The 21317-nt window shown below is 51.3% G+C and overlaps 1 protein-coding gene across 3 annotated transcripts in view; it reads left to right on the top strand.

Moving 5' to 3' along the window:
* LRRC73 (leucine rich repeat containing 73) overlaps positions 1-15322 on the top strand; it is a 72178-nt gene extending 56856 nt beyond the window's left edge. For all 3 annotated transcript variants that reach the window (XM_088442979.1, XM_088442981.1, XM_088442980.1), the window contains 2 exons: positions 12711-12891; positions 14634-15322. In XM_088442979.1, the coding sequence (XP_088299105.1) occupies positions 12711-12891; positions 14634-14704 (252 nt within the window). In that variant the 3' untranslated portion in view covers positions 14705-15322. The remainder of the gene's footprint in view (positions 1-12710; positions 12892-14633) is intronic.
* Positions 15323-21317: the final 5995 nt, after the last annotated feature.

Genomic DNA, 21317 nt, shown 5'->3' with positions numbered 1-21317 from the left:
TCTCGAGGGGCAGGATGTACTAAAGTGTAAATAAGGGCAAAACTCAGAAAACTGCAGTGTTTGAACTTTTGACCGCATACCCCATATATACAAAGCTCCTGGAAAACAAAATTATCCAGAACTTGTACCCTGTAGGCAACGTCATCTATAAATGGCTTTGCCTATTAGAAGCCTATGGGCTTCTTTTCACAATGTTCCCCGCAATGGATCCAATAGGATCCCTCCCAGGTTCCTCTGCGGCTCGTGCAGAAAGACTCTGAGGTCGTAAACCTGTAAGAGCTGTCAATTGTATGCGCATACTCGCATTAATAACACTGGTATGCATGCGTGGTAAGTAGTGAGATGTATTGCATCCACGTGCCACGCTTGATACATCCCGCCCTACATCACCTACACCGATTAATAACAGATGCTGGTCATCAAACACATGTACACACTTGAAATACTATATTATTGTTTCTACTTCAGGGTCCATAGGGGTCCACAGGGTGACCTTGGGGTATAGCTGGATCCTGGATCCTCGGGCACCACGGAGTTAAAGCTTTTAGCTGCTCCCAGGATGCACTTGGGTCCAACCTCCCCTATACCCCGCCCCCGAGCCACAGGCACCTCAGTTTAAGATGGTGCCCGGCCGGAGTCGGGTCACCCTGCGGGGGGGGTCTGCAGGAGCAGCCCCCTAAAGCTTTTTTAACTTAGTTAAATTTATTTATTTCTACTTCAGGGTCCATAGGGGGTCCACAGGGTTGACCTTGGGGGGGGTATAGGTTGGGAACCAAATCCGGGCACCACGCAGTTAAAGCTTTTAGCTCCCAGGATGCACTTGGGTCCACTCTCCCTATAACCCCGCCCCCCAGCCAGAGGCACCTCAGTTTAAGTTGGTGCCCGGCCGGAGTCGGGTCACCGTTACTGCAGGGGGGCTGCTTAGCAGCCTCTAAGCTTAAAAGAGTTTTGTTTTATTATTTTTTTACTACTCTTCAGAGCGGCAGCATCAGACTGTCCAATGGACGTCTGAGCTGCCGCTCCTACACCCCGCCGGCGCTGCGACGCCAGTACAGATCTGGGGATCGCAGCGGGACCCCAGAGTCTGTACTAGCCGGGCTCTGGAGGAATCCCTGGGCTGCTGCCGGATCGACGGGGACAGGTAAGTCGCGTGGTCACCGCTTGCGGTGACCCGCGTGTACATGCAGCCTTATGCCTCCGGTCTCTGGGGACAGACCGGAGGCGCTAGCGGTGGCGGCGGGCTCCCCCTCCATGGAGGCATACCCCGCGTGTCCACAGCCCACCAGGGATTATAGCGGCAGCGGGAGCCGGCATCCCGGGGGGTTAATTGCTAGCCAGGGGAGGAAGCCTTCCCTGTCTAGCGGCTCCTCCCCTCAGCTCAGCGCGCCTTTCAATACTACAGTCTGGCGTCACTGAGCTGCTTCCTCCGCGGGCCACGCTTCTTCTGAGGTCTCCAGCGGCCATTATCTCTCGGTGGTGCTGCAGAACTCCTAGGATGACAGTGAGCCCAGTCCCCCTGCGTACCTGGCCATTTTGGGTGAGTGTACACAGCGCTATAGCCTTCCCAGACACTGAATCTGGGCAGTTGAATGTAGCGACATTGTGCAGTATATTATATGTCATGCTTATGTATGTATATATATTTTTCTGCATTGTATGTGACTTTTGCTAGTACTGACTGTCTGCTTTTTCTCTCACCTGTCAGTGTATATCTATCCCTTTTCTTTATCTGCCCTAATACAGGTGTACCTGGGGTGGTTCTGAGACCTCACATATATATATTTGTTAATATCTGTGAGGTTTGTCACATACTGTTGCGTGCTGCACGTTGCCATATTTTAGATGGAACTGTGAGTTGCGTACGCTGATAATGGGTTCCTGCAGCTAATCTTAGCGTCAGTCAGGACCGGTATGGCGCTGCTTAATATTTCCGTCAAGATAGTCAGATATATCTGACCAGGAGATTGCACACGATACTGCACCCATTATTGCTATCCTGCAAGTCATAGCCTGCAGGAATTAGTGCGGAGGATTTTAACTCAGAAAGGTTTACGTATGCGGCACCATCTGGTGCCGGGCCCCTTGCACGACCCCCTTAAAGGGCGTTGTTTCTCAGGATCCTCTCCTTTGAGGATCGCCGGGCGGGCCCCATTGTCGTCACTCGCTTGGAGTTACTTCACCATACTGCCCTTTTGAACTCGGGGTATCTCGCAATTTCTTGCAATTTACCCCTGTGTCACAGACTATCGCTCCCTGCCGGGGTTTTTCACAGTACATGAATTACCTCCGATACCACATCGGTCTGTCATTCCCCTTGCAGGGATTACCACAACGGCCACCCTGGTGGATATCGTTTTATACGAAATACTAATTGGCGTGATATACGCCCTGTGGTTACTGACCAGTGGCTCTGCCGTGAACTGGATGGTATATTCGGCTCTTTCCCTCTCACATGGGGGGAGCCGATCTCAAGTATTATTATCCCTGCTTCGGGGCTGGTAGCCAGGCTCATTCTGGATATAGAGAATGTCGATCCTGCACCAGTATCATACATCTCCCGTTTTCTGCCCAGCGGGTGGATCTCATAGCGGGAGTCTGGCTGTCCCCAGATACGAGGAGTCACAAAGGCCTCCTGTTTCCCATTCCCTGAGGGTCCTCACAAGTAATGGAAATCCCCTTCTGGGATGGATTTGTATGTTAATCATCGGGTTACAGGCATTAATACGCCTCCCATCCCGGCCTGGACGAATTTTACGGATCCGTAGGTGGTAACTTTGCCTGAAATCAATGTACTCGTTTTCAGGGCCTGTTGCCCGTCCTACCATGGCCATCGCATGGTGATGCTTTTGTGACGTTTTTCCCCTCCAACACGTCTGAGGTTCAAATATCTTTTTGCCGCTCACAAAATATGCAGTGGTCATATATGGGATTACCTCATGGGATGCCGGCCTTCTAACTTTCAGGGTTTCGGCGGCGTCTGTATCCGCCGCAGTACCCTATGGCTGCGTTATGGGAAAGCAGAGGTGCACACTCCTTCCAGGGGGAAGTTCTTGTTTGGTCCTGACCTTGACAAGATCGTTGCATCATTGGCAGTATCACTAATGGGGAGATACCGTCTTTAGCTACTCCCACTACATTCGGACTAACTCTGTTAAGTCTTTTTGTCCTCAGGGTCAGCCTAAAGGCCTGTTTTTTCCTAGGCTGTCGGCCTCCACGGGGGCCACCATATCCAGTACCGAGCAGTCCTGGACTTCCGGACGACCCTGTTTCTACACCTGAGGATATACCCTCAGCCTGACGGGACAGGTCTACATCTGGGGAATTTCCAGAGTGAGGTACTGATTCTCAACTGCCTCTCATTGCTCATGCAGCCTCCTCACAGGCATTGTTACACGGGCCCTTCTTCAGAACTGATCAGGGCCTTACAATCCCAGAAAGCTATACAGTCTTTGTGGTAAGCAGAGCTATTTCGGCCAACCTCACTATCTCAGTGAGGGACTGGTTGTTCTACTTTCTTTTTGGGGCGGTGACCGACTGGTCCTCCTTTGCCTATACTCTGTCTCAAATCCCTGAATCAGATTCCAACGGTGCCTTGACTCAGGTGGAATCGTCCATGCTCCATCATCCGATGTTTGGAACCTGGGGATTTTATGGTATATCCGAGTATTCAGGATACGTACCTACGGGTACATACAGAGCCCTCTCATCAGCATGGGTTCAGGTTTGCTGTGCCACAGCAACACTTGTAAGTTTCGGGCTCTGCCTTTTGGGGCTGTCCTCAACTCCACCGGGGTTTACCAGCTTTATGGATTTTCTGACAGTTCACCTGTTCAGTGTATCCGAATGCTCCTTTCTCTGGACGGTCTCCTGCTTTTAGCAGGATCACCAAGGTACTTTACCGCCAGGTCAGGATAACCGGGGCTTCTTCTCGGCACAGATAATTAGTCAACGGAGGAAAAGTCCTCCCTGCATCCCTCACAGGGTTTTCTTCATCTGGGAGCACTGCTGGATTCTCAGAATCTGAGAATTTTTCTGGCGTAAGACAAGATCTCCACTCTTCAACTTCGAGTGTGCGGATATCTACGCAGTCGACATATGTCATTACTCTTTGTGATGCGCGGTCTACCAGAGTGTCTACCTTTTGGTAGGGTGGAATGTGCTCAGTTCCATTCCAGGCCTTGCCATAATTGACTCCCCTCCAGATGGATCGAGTTTTTTCCATCGGATCGCTGTTCGAACGATGATACTTTCTCCGGAGGCGAGTTGGTCTCTGTCCGGGTGGCTATGGCCATCTCGTCCAGGGTGTTCTTTGCTAAAGACAGTGTCTGGTCCGCATTCGTTTCGGGGCAGTTGGACGTCTGTCGCTTCTGCCCTGCCACTTAACTTGTTGATACTTTAAGCTGTCTTGGACTTTCACTCTGGCCTAACCCATTTGTCACGGTAAACCTGAATAGGTTCAGTCCGACAGTGTCACAACAGTGGCTTCCATCTAGGCAACACTGGTAGTTGGGTGGCAATGTTAGGAATGTCACCCATTCTGACATAGTCCAAGGGTCTTCTCCTGGCCAACTCTGCGGTGTTTATTCCCGGAGCTCTCCATTGGGAAGCGGGCTTCCTCAGCCGTCACGGCGTGCATCCCGGGGACTAGTCTCTTCTCCAAGAGAGGTTTCAACTCCTGGTGAGCAGAGGGGGCCTCCCTGAGGGGATTGATTCCCATGGCCTTCTGACTCGATCACACATTACCGGTGTTACAGTCCAGCTCTAGGAGTACTGAAGCTACCTTCAGTGACTCTTTGTCAGTGAAGTGGTCCTTCCACTTTGTGTACCTGTGTCCTCCGGTCTCCCTTCTTCCTCGAGGTCTTCGGAAGTTTAATTCGAGACGGAGGGGCTTTCCTTCTGGGGGCTCCAGGTCGTCCCAGACATCACTGGTACTAAGATTTTCGGAGTCTCCTCCTCGATGCTCCGTTCCTACTGCTTCACTATCTGGACCTGTTGTCTCAGGGTCCTTGTTTTTCCCTGGATCTGGATCGCTTGTCTTTAACTGCGCCCCTACTGTGGTCCTCGGGCTTCCCTGGCTCTGTCTTCATTGAGATGTTTAGAGCAGATAGGCCAGACTTTGCTGGGATCTGCCACGGACTGTGGCATACATAATTCTTATGGTATCGTACCTGTCGATACGATCCTCCGGTGTCCAGGATTTCCAGATATTCTGGCATTCCTTCCAGCTGGCTTGGGTTTCACCCTTGGCCTGGCCTTCCTGACAGTGCGGATCTCTACACTGTCGGTATGGTTAAGATATGGAATTGCTCCGCTCTGGTATCCAGTTCATCCTTTGGAGTGTTTTCTGGATTATGTCTCCACTTGTCCTCCCTAGGGACTCCTGGGGAGTTAGTAGTGGTTCTTTGTTCCCTCCGGGGACAGTCAATGGAACCGCTGGTTGTGATAGCCATTACATGGTCTATTGTTTAAGCTCTCTCTCTCTCTCTCTCAGGGTGTTTAAATCAACCAGGAGAGTGTCTGAATGGGGAGCGTTCTCATGTGGCTCCCTCTTCTGGAGGGCATCATGTCAGGGTGTGAGTTGCTCTCGCCCTGTGTTTCTTCTTAAAGTGGTTTTTAGGTTCCATATTATTCTGGAACTTATGGTATGGCCATTCAGTTCCCAGTCCTCTCAGCTGTTGTGGCCTCATGGACTGTGGTCCGGCCTCTTTGGCTTTATGTGATCCGTTCAAGTTCCTTATGGTAAGCGGACTCCTTATTGGTGGTCTGCGGTTTCTGGTTTTAACAGGAAACGATGGCCGGCCTATAATGAAATGTTGACTGGATGGCCTCGTATGTCTTCCTCAGGGGCCTACCCATGGGTGGGCATTTCTGTCGTTGAGGCTTGTTTTTTTCTCGGGCCGTGTAACCCTCGTGGGCGGCTCGTCGTGGCGCCTCGGCTGTTTTGCCTTACTAGGTGTCCACGTGGTCTTCTGTCCATACCTTTTTAAGGTTCTAGGCATTGGTTTCCTTTGCCTCTCAGGATGCTTCCTTTTTGGCGACGGATTCTCCTCTCAGCACAGGAGCGTCCCCACCCTTGGTTGAACTGCTTTGGGACATCCCCAAGGTCAACCCTGTGGACCCCCTATGGACCCTGAAGTAGAAAACAAGAGATATGGTAAGAACTTACCTTTGTTATCTCTGTTTCTACGAAGTCCATAGGGTCCACAGGGCGCCCGCCCTGACGCACCTGGCTTCATATGGGCTGTGTTACTGGTCACCGGCTTCCCGTCTCCTTTTCTGTGAGTATGGTTCTAGAGTGTTCCAGTTTTCTCTCTCTTTTTCTCTCCTCCTCCGGCCTTTGGCTACTTACAATCTGAGGTGCCTCTGGCTGGGGGGCGGGGTTATAGGGAGAGTGGACCCAAGTGCATCCTGGGAGCTAAAAGCTTTAACTGCGTGGTGCCCGGATTTGGTTCCCAACCTATACCCCCCCCAAGGTCAACCCTGTGGACCCTATGGACTTCGTAGAAACAGAGATAACAAAGGTAAGTTCTTACCATATCTCTTGTTTTTTTGACTACAGTTTTTTCTTTTTCTCCAGAGCGGCAGCGATGGGCTGTCTGTACAGACGCCCACGCTGCCGCTCCTTCTCCCTGCTGGCGCCGCGACGCCAGCACTGAACTGGGGATCGCGGCGGGGGAAGCCAGAGTCTTTACTAGCCGGACTCTGGCTTCCCCCGGGACTGCTGCCGGAAGACGCCGGGGAGATCAGGTAAGCCGCGCACCGCTGATTAGCGGCGGTGCGCGGGTAATGCCTTTCATATGCAGTCCCATGCCCCCGGTCTAGGGGACGGACCGAGGGCGCTAGCGGTGGCGGCGGGCCCCCCCTCCATCGGAGGCATACCCCGCCAGACCACTAGACCACCAGGGTAATTAAGCGGCAAGCGGGATGCCGCAACCTTGGGGGTTAAATATGCTAGCCAGGGGAGGAAGCCTTCCCTGTCAGCGGCTCCTCCCCTCAGCTCAGCGCGCCTTTCAGCTCGGAGTCTGGCGTCGCTGAGCTGCAGCTACTCGGCCACTCCTCCTCTGAGGTCTCCAGCGGCCATTTTCTTACTGGCAGCGTGGATACTCTCAGGGAGCACGCGGACCGGTCCCCCTGTGTACCTCTCCCCCGACAAGGACAGTTACACAGCGCTATAGCCCTCCCAGACACTGAATCTGGGAGGTTGATTGTGGTGGAAAGGTGCAGTGAGTATATCTTCCTGCATGGTATGTGACTTTTGCTAGTGCTGCCTGTCTGTGTCTTTTTTCTACTTACTGTCAGCCTGTACCTATCCCTTTCCTTCTCCTACAAGCCCTACAGGTGTGCGGGGGAAGGGTGTTTCTACTGACCTCACCTATATAGATCACGTATTTGTGAGGTCCGTCACATACAGTTGTGTGCTACACGGTGTCATATTGTGGGCTGTTGTTCAGCACACTGGTGAGTGCGCACGTTTTCTTCCTAAGTCATGTCTGAGGAGGAGATTGAGCACTCCGGGGCTCCAGCATTGTTCTCCTGCAGGCGCTGTTCTGCAGGAGTGGATAGGGAGGATTTGTCACAGGACGGCCTGTGCGGACGGTGCCAGGCGGTCCCTGGTACGTCTAAACCTCCCATTTCGCAGGAGCCACCATGGGCGATGTTTTCCCAGGTGCTGGTGTCCATCGCGGACCGTCTGTCGGTCCCGACTGCCGCCCCTACTAGGGCGTTGCCCCAGCCTGCCATCCCCCATTCCCCGGGTGTCCCACAATTATTGCTGACTCCCCCGGGGTCTCAGCCTGTTGGTCCCTATGCGGGGTTGCCAATGTATATTCAGTCCACCCCTGTGGCACAGCCGGCTGTGGTGCCGTTTCAGGCTCCTGTGACAGCTCCTCCACCCTGGGTGGATGCGCTTTCCCACACTGTCCAAGATTTGGCGGCAGCATCTTCGGCTTTTCAGTCGATGTTGCGCAGTGACGTGCCCTCCAGGGCGTCTAAACGCTCAGTCATGGCACAGGCTGCGCATCTTTCGGATTCTGAGGGGTTCTCGGATGATGGTGAGGTACAGGATGACTCAGCCTCAGATGCCTCAGTCCAGGAGGTAGACACTAAGTCTTCCATCAATGTGCGGGCTCTGGTTAAGGCGGTGCGGGCTATTCTTCTGATTGAGGATGAGGCACCTGCTCCCAAGTCAAGGTATCCTAGTTTTAAAAAAAGCTAAGGTTACTTCTACAGTGTTCCCCTTGTCTGATCAGTTGACTGATCACATGGCGGTGGCCTGGCAGACGCCCAGTAAGCGTTTCCTGCCACAGAAACGCTTGGCGTCCAATTATCCATTCCCGGAAGCGCATTGTAAGAAATGGGAAACTCTGCCTGCAGTCGATTCCCATGTAACACGCCTCATCAGGAGTGCTACTTTGCCATTGCCGTCTATATCCTCGCTGAAGGATCCTACGGACAGGAAGGTGGAGACTTGTCTAAAGTCTATTTATTCTCTCTCAGGGGCTGTAGCCCGGCCGTCCATGGCCATCTCCTGGGTGGCCAAGGCCATTGAGGGGTGGGCCAACGCCTTGGAGGACACGTTTACGGATGAATCTCCGGACGTCCAGAGGGCGTTGTTAGGACAGATGAGAGATGCCGCCTCCTACATTGGAGAAGCATCTTTGGATGCTAGCCTGTTGACCTCTAGGGTTTCGGCGGCAGCAGTGTCTGCTCGTAGATCCTTGTGGTTGCGGTCTTGGAGAGCAGACGCGGATTCAAAGAAAGGCTTGGAGGCCTTACCTTTTAATGGGGAATTACTATTTGGTCCGGACCTGGACAAAATAGTAGATACCCTGGCAAAATCCAAGTCAGCCTTCCTCCCTTCAGCTACTACACCTGCTAAGGTCCGGAGCTCGGCGTTTCGTTCCTTTCGGGTTCAGGGCAAGGCAAAGGGTCAGTCCTTCCCGAGGCAGTCCGCACCCAAGACCGCCTCAAAGCCAAAGAAGCAAGCCTGGAGTGCTAGGCGCCCTTCTTCCAAGCCAGAAGATAAGCCTTCTGCGTGATGGGACGGGCCTCCCTCTGGGGGACCCCAGAGTGGGAGGCCGACTTCTTCAATTCGCCCAGTGCTGGCACAATACCACCACGGATGCCTGGGTGCGAGAAGTGGTCTCCCAGGGGTACGCCCTGTCTTTTTGGCACAGGCCGCCTTGCCAGTTTTTTTGCACAAGTCCTTCTCAGGACAAATCCAAGGCCTTGCAGGTTCAGGAAGCCATAGAGGCCTTGCTGACGGCGGGGGTCATTATCCCCGTACCACAGTCTCAACGTGGGATGGGGTATTACTCTACGCTGTTTCTGGTGCAGAAACCCAATGGCTCTCATCGCCCCATCCTCAATTTGAAGTCCCTGAACAGGTTTCTCAGGGTTCCCAAATTCAGGATGGAAACTTTGCGTTCCATCATACTGGCGATGGAACCGGGGGATTATATGGTCTCCCTGGATATCCAGGACGCCTACCTCCATGTGCCTATAGCAACATCGCACCAACGGTTTCTGCGGTTTGCTATTCTCCACAACCACTACCAATTCAGGGCTCTACCCTTTGGTCTCTCCACGGCACCAAGGGTATTTACCAAGGTGATGGCGGTCATGGCGGCTCACCTTCGGAGCCAGGGGATACGGTTGCTACCGTATCTAGACGACCTCCTCTTGCTGGCAAGCTCCCCGGAGGTACTGATCCAGCATCTCCACCTGACGGTCGCTTGTCTACAGGCGCACGGCTGGTTGATCAACTGGAAGAAATCCTCCCTCATCCCATCACAACGGATGGTTCATTTGGGGGCCCTGCTGGACTCTCGTCAGCAACGGATTTTTCTGACTCCAGAGAAGGTCTCCTCCTTACAGCTGCGGATTCACAGTTGTCTGAGCAGTGGCAGAGTGTCGGTGCACTCTGCGATGAGGGTTTTGGGGTCCATGGTGTCGGCATTCGACATGGTGGAGTTTGCCCAGTTCCATTCCAGGCCCCTGCAGGGGCTGATTCTTTCAGAATGGAACGGATTGCCACACAGGATCCGCTCTCAGATGCTGGTGTTGTCCTCGGAGGTGCGTCTGTCCCTAGCCTGGTGGCTGCAGACAGCGCATCTCCTGGAGGGGCGCCCCTTTTGGATCCCGGAATGGGTTCTGCTCACGACAGATGCCAGTCTCCGGGGTTGGGGGGCGGTGACAGGCTCCTTGTCACTTCAGGGTCGTTGGTCGGCGGAGGAAGCGATTCTTCCCATCAACATCCTGGAACTGCGGGCAGTATACAGAGCCCTGCAGTCGTCCGGCACCGCTCTTCACGGAAGGGCCGTTCAGGTGCAGTCAGACAACGCCACCACGGTGGCGTACATCAATCACCAGGGAGGGACTCGCAGTCGAGCTACGATGTCGGAGGTGTCCCGCGTCCTGGCTTGGGCGGAGCGCTATTTTCCAGCTCTCTCGGCAGTTTTCATCCCAGGAGTCCTCAATTGGGAGGCAGACTTCCTCAGCCGTTACGATGTGCATCCCGGGGAATGGTCGCTTCATCCAGAGGTATTCCAACTACTCGTGGACAAGTGGGGGCTGCCAGAGCTGGACCTGATGGCGTCCCGTTACAATCACAAGCTGCCTGTGTACGGGTCAAGGACAAGGGACGCAGGCGCAAGTCTGATAGGCGCGCTGTCGGTGAAATGGCTGTTTCAACTGGCTTACTTGTTCCCTCCGATATCTCTGCTGCCTCGGGTCCTGCGCAAGTTCACAGGACGGAGGCACACTGATCCTGGTGGCCCCAGCGTGGCCCAGAAGGCCGTGGTACTCCGGTCTGCGGAGCCTGTCCATCGACGCTCCGTACCTCCTACCTCAACGGCGGGACCTGTTGTCTCAGGGGCCCTGTCTTCACCCGGATCTGGGTCGACTATCTTTGACGGCGTGGCTCTTGAAACAGCCGTCCTGAGGTCTCGGGGCTTTTCTAGCTCCGTTATTACCACCATGCTGAGGGCGCGCAAGCCTGCTTCCGCGAGGATCTATCACAGAGTGTGGCACACTTACTTTCAGTGGTGCGAGGCCAGAAACTATGATCCCCAGGTGTTCCGAGTTTTGCGTATTCTGGCTTTCCTTCAGTCCGGTTTGGACTTAGGATTAAGTCTTTCTTCACTGAAGGTACACGTGTCTGGTCTGTCGGTGTGGTTCCAGCGCAGGATCGCTGCTATGCCGGACGTACACACCTTTTTCCAGGGTGTTTTGAGAATCCAGCCTCCCTTTGTGCCACCTGTGGCCCCGTGGGATTTGGCGGTGGTTCTTAGGGCCTTACAGGGTCCTCCTTTTGAGCCCTTGGAGTCAGTGGAGCTCAAGTGGCTAACTTTTAAAACTGTTTTCCTCTTGGCAATTGCTTCTGCCAGGAGGGTTTCAGATTTGGGGGCGCTTTCTTGTCGTCCCCCTTTTCTGATTTTTCATCAGGACAGAGCGGTGCTTCGCACTCGTCCTGATTTCCTGCCTAAGGTGGTTTCCAGGTTCCACATTAATCAGGAAATTGTTGTACCAGCCTTTCAGTCACCTGATCTTTCGGCTGGGGAGACTTCCTTAGACGTTGTAAGGGCACTCCAGGTTTATGTGGACCGGACTAGTTCTGTGAGGAAGTCGGATTCTTTGTTTATCCTCTTTGGTTTTCACAAGAGGGGTTGGCCTGCCAACAAACAGACTCTAGGCCGTTGGCTTCGTTCTGTTATTATTGAGGCTTATATGCAGGAGGGTTTACCTGTTCCAGCCTCTGTTAAGGCTCATTCCACTCGGTCCGTGGGCCCTTCTTGGGCTGCTAGCCGTGGCGCCTCTGCTGTTCAGCTCTGTAAGGCGGCCACCTGGTCTTCCATTCAGACCTTTTTGAGGTTCTATGCGTTTGACACCTTTGCCTCTCAGGATGCATCCTTTGGGCGCCGGGTTCTCCTATCAGCACAGGAGCGTCCCCGCCCTTAGTTGGACTGCTTTGGGACATCCCCAAGGTCACCCTGTGGACCCCTATGGACCCTGAAGTAGAAAACAAGAGATATGGTAAGAACTTACCTTTGTTATCTCTGTTTCTACGAAGTCCATAGGGTCCACAGGGCACCCGCCCTGACGCACCTGGCTTCATATGGGCTCTGTGACTGGTCACCGGTTTTCCGTCTCCCATTTCTATGAGTATGGTTCTTGTGTGTTCCAGTCTTCCTTCTCTCTGTTTCGTCTCCTCCTCCGGCCTGGGCTGCTTACCAACTGAGGTGCCTGTGGCTCGGGGGCGGGGTATAGGGGAGGTTGGACCCAAGTGCATCCTGGGAGCAGGTAAAAGCTTTAACTCCGTGGTGCCCGAGGATCCAGGATCCAGCTATACCCCAAGGTCACCCTGTGGACCCTATGGACTTCGTAGAAACAGAGATAACAAAGGTAAGTTCTTACCATATCTCTTGTTATTTCAGGTGAGTAGTCTTTCTGGATAATCAGCATCGGTTATAATCAAATTTTACTCAAAAGCTTTGTAAAAAACAAAAAAAAAGGGCCAATTAAAATCGGAAAAGTCATTACTTCATCTGCTAGAAACACATATGTGGCCTTAAAGCTTTGCTAAGTAGAATATTTCCTAAAAAGGCCTATTTGATGACAAACTGTTGCACACAGGCACCTCTCTGTATGTATTGCTGAGAAGTGACCGTTATCTGCTTCAGAATAACAGAAAGTTTCCCATATTTCTGCAGATTCTCTTTGACATGGTCCAGAACTACCCAACACCCCTGAAATCACTTGTACTCTCTGAGAATAAGATCAGTATGGATCTGCAGCAGCAGATAGCGGATCTGCTCTCAGAAGGTGAGGATGAGGACGACAGCGAAGGCCAAAAACCGCCTGCGAGGGAGAGAGGACTGAAGAACGACTTGGGTAAGGGTTGACCTGTCCCTGCTATCAGGTATGGAACAAAATGCAGACATCGTACATGTGGAAAGTCCGTGTGTCAACATAACATTTTTCTACTACTTTAGCCCGAACACTACCCTAACAGTAACACCAGCCTAAACCTATGACGACAACATTGTGAATGTTGATATAACTACACATCCTATTTTTCTAGTCCTGCGACTCATTCCCCAAATGTCCAGCCACACTATACCAGTGCTCAAGACAAGTCATTCTATTGCTTCTATCAACTTCAGGAATATATACAAACCTTGAGCAATTAGAACACTGAGGAACCAGAATCCTTACTAAGTTATGACGTTTTTCCAGCAAAACTTGGTGCGTCACGGACATCCAGGAAAAGGTGATTGCGGCCAGTGAAATAGACAAAGCATTTAACCAGTGCTGGGCCAGAGTGTGAAACACGTAGAAAGTTGCAGCTAAAGCAGAACGGACCTCAGCGCGAGGAAGAACCACGGCTGCTCACACCAGAGCCGTTTTTACACAGATTCAGACGTCGGTCGCACATAGATGTACAAGTGTCGCACAATTCATTGATCAGTGTACACTAGCTTTGCAGTTAAGGGGCTTCTATGTATTTAAATGATGCAAATAAGGCACAGATTTTGAGCGAAAAAAGTTGCAGCCGAGTCACACGGGACCTGGCGCGCCAAGAGGGGCTGGTTGGTACAACAGTCAGAAAGTACATCTGTTCATCGTTTTATTTGTTCTTCCAATAAATAGAAAAACAGCAGCTCCTAACACAAAGTGTATCCATTTGTGAGAATTCATATTAGTACAATGGGCGTAGAGATGAAGGGGAAACGTTTGCTGTACAGGTGTATTGGAATAAAGAAGACAGACTGCTACTACTGAATAGTTCTCTGTACAGTAATCTAGAGATCACTTCTAGGAATCACTTCTATCAGTTAACACTGCACTTTCTCCAGATGCTCAACAGACCCGACATATATTCCTCTTCTGCGCACACTCCTCATGTTGGTGGAGCGTCTTCTAGTGAAAACACAACAAGGCACCTGTGGTAGTATGAGAGTAATTAAAGATTCACTTGAGTTCATCCTCAAGCTTCAACGTAGGATATGTGTCCTTAAGCAGCTCCTTGCTTGGTCAGATTGGGACTATATTTGAGTTTGGAGGCACGCATGGGTGAAGGCTCAGGTTGGTGGGAGGTGAGCTTTGTAGGGATGAATGTGAAGGGTGGACCATGCAGTGATGAATATGAAGGTTGAGGGGAGATGCGCAGGGATTCATGTGAAGCTTGGAGATAGACGGGCTGCAAAGGGATGAATGTAAATGTTGTGGGAGGTGGGCTGCACAGGGATAAATGGGAATGTTGGGGGGAGGTGGGCTGCACAGGAGTGAATGTTGGGGGGAGGCAGGTTGCACAGGGAAAAATGTGAATACTTGGGTGAGGAGGGACGATAAGAGAAGAATGTTAAGTTGGAGGTAGGTGGGCTGCACATGGCGCAGTGATGAAGGTTAGGGGAGGTAGGTGGGCTGCACATGGCGCAGTGATGAAGGTTAGGGGAGGTAGGTGGGCTGCACATGGCACAGTGATGAAGGTTAGGGGAGGTAGGTGGGCTGCACATGGCGCAGTGATGAAGGATAGGGGAGGCAGGTTTCTTAGTGAAACGAGTTTAGGCTGAAGCAAGTCATGGTGAGCCATTGATCAGTGGTTCTGTGTTTTTCTCCCTCTTCTTTCTCAGGTCCTGGACCTCACAGAGTTCTTCTGACTTCAGGCCTTGGTGAAAGCCTCCTTGCCGAGACAGAGATGTGAGGCTCTTAATCAAGAAAGCCAAACTCCCTAAGTCTTAAGAAGCAGTGAAGAAGGATATGAATGGTTTATTTAATGTGGAATGACTGACATATTGCACAAATAAGGATAACAGGGCAGAGTTTATTTATTGAGTGTATGTGTTACATAGTTTACCAGATCTGGCCGCAGATTGCAATCAAGGTCTTCGTGGGGTAAACTGCAGGTCGTTATACTGTTAGTAAAGGCATCAAATATTTATATATACACACATATTATATATAATATGCTGCACATGGGGTTAAATCCCAGCACCTTAACACTGGCACGAAGTCAAGATGTAGATGGACACCCTTAGCTTCACCACCAGGGGGCAGTGACATTCATCACCCATAAGACACCCAAAGAAATAGCACAAGAAATGGAGCAGCTGGGACAGCGATGGACAAAAAAAAAAAAAATGTTTAAGGAGTGTTTTTGCTGTTCCTGGAAGAGGGAGGGTATGGGCAACAGAGTTACAGATCTGCTCCATTGTACAAGTAAATCATTAAAAATGTTATTGCAAAGATGTAGATCTGGCAGTGTGTGGTGTAATTGCACTGGGTGACTGGGTAGTTTTAATATCACTGTCTCAAGACAGAAAAGTGTTTTATAGGTAAAAGAGGGATATCCTGAAAGTAAATTATTACATGAGTGCGTGGGGACTATTCATTTATTTCATAATGACGGATCAGCCATGTGAAGTGTGCTTTGTGATGTAAGGAGGTGGTGCTCTTGGTGACTTGTTAGGAGTGACAGGTGCACACAGAACACAGACATGTCCTCACTATGATCACCTATGTGACTGCTGATAGTTTCCAGCTGAGATCATTACAAAAAAAATCCTGCCAGCCCAGTGCATCAGGGTGGGCGGCCTGTGTCCCCTATGGAGTTCGAAGAAAAGGATTTAACCACGTAAGACATGTCATTTTTTTTTTATCCCACACAGTCCATAGGCAGACACCATGGGACGCCCCAAAGCAATCGCATTACGAGGAGTGACGAGCCGGAGCTGCACCGAGAACCCCTTCGGCCAAAAGCCACATCCGCGGTAGCGAAGGTATCAAATGAACAGAACCGGAAGAAAGTATGGGCGGAGGACCATAGGGCCTTTCTACAAAGCTGCTCAGCTGAGGCACCTCTGGCGAGCCACCCAAGAAGGACCCACAAATTCGTAGAAAAGATCAGACTGTAAAGACAGAACAAAAAGGACTGCCATCACTGAAGCATGATGGAAAATCAAAACTGAGCCAAGTTCCATGCGTTAACTGGCCAGTCCCATTTATGAAATTCGTATAGGACAAAAAGGGGATCTGTCCCATGGAGAACCAGAGTCCTGACCACAAAGATCTGCAGGGCCGACACAGTCCAAAGAGGCCTCCTCCATAGAAAAATAGGTGCCTGAAACACAGCAACCAAACAGTCCTGGGTGATGAGAAACAGAGACTACCATAGGAAGGTAGCCTAAGCAAATTCAAAGAAAAGCCCGGTCCAAGTGAAAAACCCACAATGGGGAGGGACAGTGCAACGTGCCCCCAGAGAAACACTCGAAAGGCCGGCAGCATAGCCAGCAGGATAAAACAGTCATCCACGTAAGTCAACAAATGTCAGCAGAGTCCAAGGGCAATGACTGAAGAGCTCGAAACAGCAAAGGCCAAGGAGCTGGGGAACGCCGCTGTCCGAGGAGAACAGCTTGAAGGAAAGTTCATACGACAGGCATCAGAGCAATCTGTCTCTGAAGAGGACAACTTCCAATAACAGAGGCAGAGGGATAAATCCAGCTCCACCTGCAGAAGGGAAAGGACCCAAGAGAGGAAAACACTCTGGGAATAAAATTCCAGTAAGAGCACCAAGCGGAGTAAATCCACCAAAGCAGTGAGTCTTGCAGAGGAGAACTTACGGGCATACAGCATAGTACAAATGACTGACCTGGAGAAAACTGTAGTGCTCAAGACTAAGGAGTCAAAAGCAACGAGACGGGCCACATCTTGATAGAAGCCTGAGACAATAGATCCGGCCACAAGGAAGATAAAGCAGAGTGTTGATAGAAGATCTACGTTCCAAGCTCACCAAGGCCCATAGGCGGCAACCAGGATTACCATGCTTCACTCCCACTGCAGCCTGCAGAGTACCAGCAGAATCCACAAAACCGGAGGAAAGACATACGAGAGAATGAACTCCCGCCGGACTGGCAAGACGTCCACCCAAAGGATGCCCAGAAGCATGGTATGGGAGCAGTAACTCAGTAGTCTGTGTTCGTGCCGAGATGCCATTAAAGCGATGTCTGGCCACCACCAGGGAAGAATTAGGATGAAAAAAGGCATCTGGATGAAGCCCCCATTCGCCTGGGTGGATGCCCAGGTGGCTGACTAAGCTCTCTTCCTCATCCCGAACTCTGGGGAGGAAGACTACCAACAGAGGCGGAAGATGTCACACTGCCCAGATGAGAATGCAACTCACCTTCAATGCGCTGTGACTGCGAGTGCCGCCCTGATGGTTTATGTAGGCGATGGCAGTCACGTTATCGGATTGAACCTGGACCGGACTATGCTGTAGGAGCAGCCGAGCCAGACAGAGAGCTCTGGAGATCCACTAAAGTTGATCAGCAATCTTCAAACACTCAGCTCACGGACATGGTCCACTGACCCCTTGAAGGTTATACCCTGTGTGGAATCCCGAAGGGGGCGGCCGCTGTCTAAGCGGGATGCCTGGACCACCAGAGGAAGAGCCAAACCTCCCAGGAAGGTGTGAGCTATCAGTGGGACCTGTTCCACAGGGACCATCCTCCATCTGAAAAGGCCGGGAGTGAAACTGGGCATACTTCGTGATGACTAATGTCGAGTCAAACTAGCCTAGGATCTGAATGCAAGAGTGTATTGACACTCAGCGATTACTAAAAATTATGTGAATCCTGGCCTATAGGTCCCAAGCTTTTCTGGTGAGCGGAAGTCCCGCTGAATCCAGGAATCCAGCAAGGCTCCCAGATGGTAAGATGGTACATCTCCTGCGACAAAGTCCAGGTGGAATACATCCCATTGATGTTCTTTCCGTGGGACTGGTGGAGACCTATTGAGAGACTGTGTTCCTTGAGAACATCCGGAGACCAGGCAAGGATCAGAAGGTTGTTTAGAGAAGGTAGAAACCTGATGCCCCTGCTGCGTAAATGATTTAACATGACTTTCGTTAAAAGTCGAAGGGCCCTGGAAAGACCAAATGGCATCTTGAACCGCAAGCCAGAGGAAACTCTGGTGACTGGGCCGGATAGGAAACTGCAAATAGGCCTCCTGGAAATCTAAGGAGGCCCTGAGATCCGCCAGAGCTAGCGCCAGAATGTTGGATAGAGACTTCATGCGGACTCACCAAAAAGCCTGTTGAGGATTTCCAGGTGAACAAAGAAGAGACTAGTATAAAAATCCTTTCCTCTCAAAGGGAAACTGGAACACGCACTCTGGAGAAAACCTCACCCTCAGGCATCCTACGCGGTCACCATCCAGGTGATGGAAACAGCAAAAGTTGGCATCCCATGCTTGGACCCCCTAGGTGGAGGTCTGCCTTGTCAAGCGCAAGCCTGTCAGTAGGGCTGGAGGTAGGATAACTGGTTACCTGGGCAGTCTAGCTGGGGCCTGGAAGAGCGATCCGAAGCCTTGAGAAAGGTTGGCCCTTCCCTCTGAGGAAAGGAGCAAAAAATAGACGTTTGTGACCTATGTCACAGAAGGGAGGAATGCCGTCCTGGACACCATCATTGTGGCTACAATCATGTCTAAAACAGGATCTCAGCGAGTGACCTGAAAGCGGAAGAGCCCCTATGGCCTTCCTAAATCTGAGTTGGCGCACCAGAAATTAAGCCAGAGCGCTCGCCTAAGAGCCACCGAGAATGCAGACTCCCTGAAGTCAGGACACCAGTATCTGTTGTTGGCTCTCCTATATAAGAGGCCACCCTTTGATGTTCTCACCTGACGCAGCTCGTTCCAATGGGAAACTGAGCTGAGGCTCTCCTGAAGAGCATCCGTCTAACCTTGAATGGCTTTAGCTACCTAAGCAGAAGTCAGGGCTGGACATGCGATAGCGTCTGCAGAATATAAGTCCCTCTTAAGAGAAGTTCCATTCCATCGGATCCAAGGGAGATGCCATATTTGGACTAGGAAGAGTAGCTTTTTAACTAGGCGGGCCATGTGAGCATGCACTGTGGAGGCTTACTATGCCCAGTGCAGGTAGAGAATTGAAGGAGGCGATGCACTTAGAAACCTGCAGGTGCCTATTATGGTGAGCCTTCAATTGAAGGTACACTCGCTGCACAAAAGACGGGAATTCTGCAGAAACAGTCTACAGAAGCTTGAAGACTGAACCGCAAGCCTTAGGGATCTGTAGCTTACAGCACCTGGTATTCCCAGGCAGTCCAAGTACTAACCAAGCCTGACCCTGCTTAGCTTCCGAGATCAGATGATATCTGGTGTGTTCAGGGTGGTGTGTCCGTAGGCCTCGCCATCTTTGAAGCGAAGAACAGCTCTTATACTGTTAAACCAGACGGGTACATCTAGCTGCGGTATGGGATAGACGAAGATCTCGCCTGAAATATTAGACAATATCCCAGTAAGCTGAGGAACTTTAGAGTCCGAATTATTACCGGACAGAGAAGCAGCACTATCTAGACTGGTGAACAATCCAAACCCCATTCGGTAGGAAGGAGCTTAATGTATAACCAGACCTCAGAGGACGAGTTATACAGGGAGACACGAGCCCTTTACTGCTCTCCAGAGACTGAAGCAGGCCCAGGTTAAAATGGCTGCTCAGTATCTCAGTTGGGAGGAGAGAGAGGAGGGAGAATCCCTCTGGCATGGCTATCTCAGTGAGGGAGTGTGCCAAGGGAGTGTGCCAAGGGAGTGGGGGAGGGGCTGAAAGGGGAGAGCCTACCTCCCCGTAGCTGAACCAGATCCCCCAGTGCAATGGCCGGTTCTTATGAAGCGCCCCATTGTCTGTGCCCTGGTGGTCTAGCGGAGGCACCAGGTGGCCTGGGTGACAGCTGTCAGCGCCGCTGATGGTCTCCCACACCGGCGTAACAGCCGCTGCCTGGGCGACCGCTGCCAGTGGTCTGCCACACCGGTGGTAACAACCGCTGCAGCACAGCTCTCTGTAAGCAGGGAGCCACTTTTACCTTTGAGCATCGTCCGTGCTCCCCCCGGCGTCCGGCTGCAGGACCCTTGTGTGTGCTGGGGGACCAGCCGAAGTCACTGAACCGCTCGCCAGTGCTGCAGCCACTGGCACAGGGGGTCGGTGGAGCGGCAGTGCGGGCGTCCTATAGGATTCCTAGCACTGCCCACTCAGGAAAAAAAAATAGATGAAAGTCTCTAAACATGTGCCTTGCACCTGCAGGGCACCAACTGAAACTGGCCTGCCAGAGGCTGGGGTACAGGGTGGGGGGAGTGGGGAGAAAAAAAGGAGGGGGAGAGTCGGGGCTGCTGGGAGAAGAAACTTAACTAGTTGGTGCCCGGGCTCCTCACACTCCACCTTATACACATGGTCTCTGCCTGTGGACTGTGGAGAAATTAAAAAAATTACATTTCATGACCACAAAAACTCACCAATTGAATTTTTAAAATCCACATCACAATTTGAATTCTTCTGAGGTTGCAAATATTTTATTGTTCTGTGACAAATTATGGTGTCTCAGTAAACAGTACATTGCTGCCAACTTGTAATTACATGCAGTGCCAGCATCGGATGTAAGTTCATTTTCAGTCTAATTGTACAGCCAAGAGTGGTCTGCAAGTGGTTTTGTGGCCTCAGCGCTAATATAGCACCCACTGGGGAGTGACAGTAACCTGTGGGACAGGCACAATGATGCAATAATCCAGGCACTGTGACATATCATCATTAAGGCTGAAAATCCTCATGTTTGGGTGGAAAGGAGTTCCATCCCTTGCTCACTCTGTGGGGTCGATTCAATTAGCCACGAGGCATCGCATATATCGTAGCTCCGAGATGACTGACTGATGCTGACCCACTGCACCGGCAACTAGCCCCCCCCCCCTTGCTGCTAATTGAATTGACCCCTATATGAAGATAACAATGCAACATATCTTTATTATGCGATACCTGAATTATAGGCAGTGATACTTGAACTATATGCAGTGCCAAACCACTTTCCTATAGGAAAGGGTGAGACTAATAACTCATCCCTCCCAGTGTTGTGCGGAGTGTTGTGTTCATTCTAGCACCCTGCATCGGTCACAATCCGTGCAGTTCCTCTTTCCTGCCTGGGGGGTGTCACTGTATGCTCTGGTGCTTCTAGCACACTCAGGTCTGTACGTCAAAAGTTTGTGGCATTAACTGAGTGTGCTAGAAGCACAAGAGCAGAGAGCGACACCCCAGGCAGGACGGATTGTGACAGGTGCAGGGTGCTAGAATGAACACTGTGTATGCAGAAACATGTAAAAATTATACAGAATTGTGTCATAATATAGACGCAATTCATACCCCCAATAAGATGAGATTTCCTTGTATGCGATGTGACTATTGTTTAACAGGATCTATAGAGCTCACTCAGACAATTGGTATGTTTTATTGGCCGAACTCAAGCATCAAGCAGACTTCTACCATA

Source organism: Taudactylus pleione, unplaced genomic scaffold (genome assembly GCF_031769625.1).
Source record: "Taudactylus pleione unplaced genomic scaffold, aTauple2 ptg000320l, whole genome shotgun sequence".
Lineage (NCBI taxonomy): Eukaryota > Metazoa > Chordata > Amphibia > Anura > Myobatrachidae > Taudactylus > Taudactylus pleione.
The sequence above is the reverse complement of the archived record's forward strand: the minus strand, read 5'-3'. Positions and strand labels throughout refer to the sequence as shown.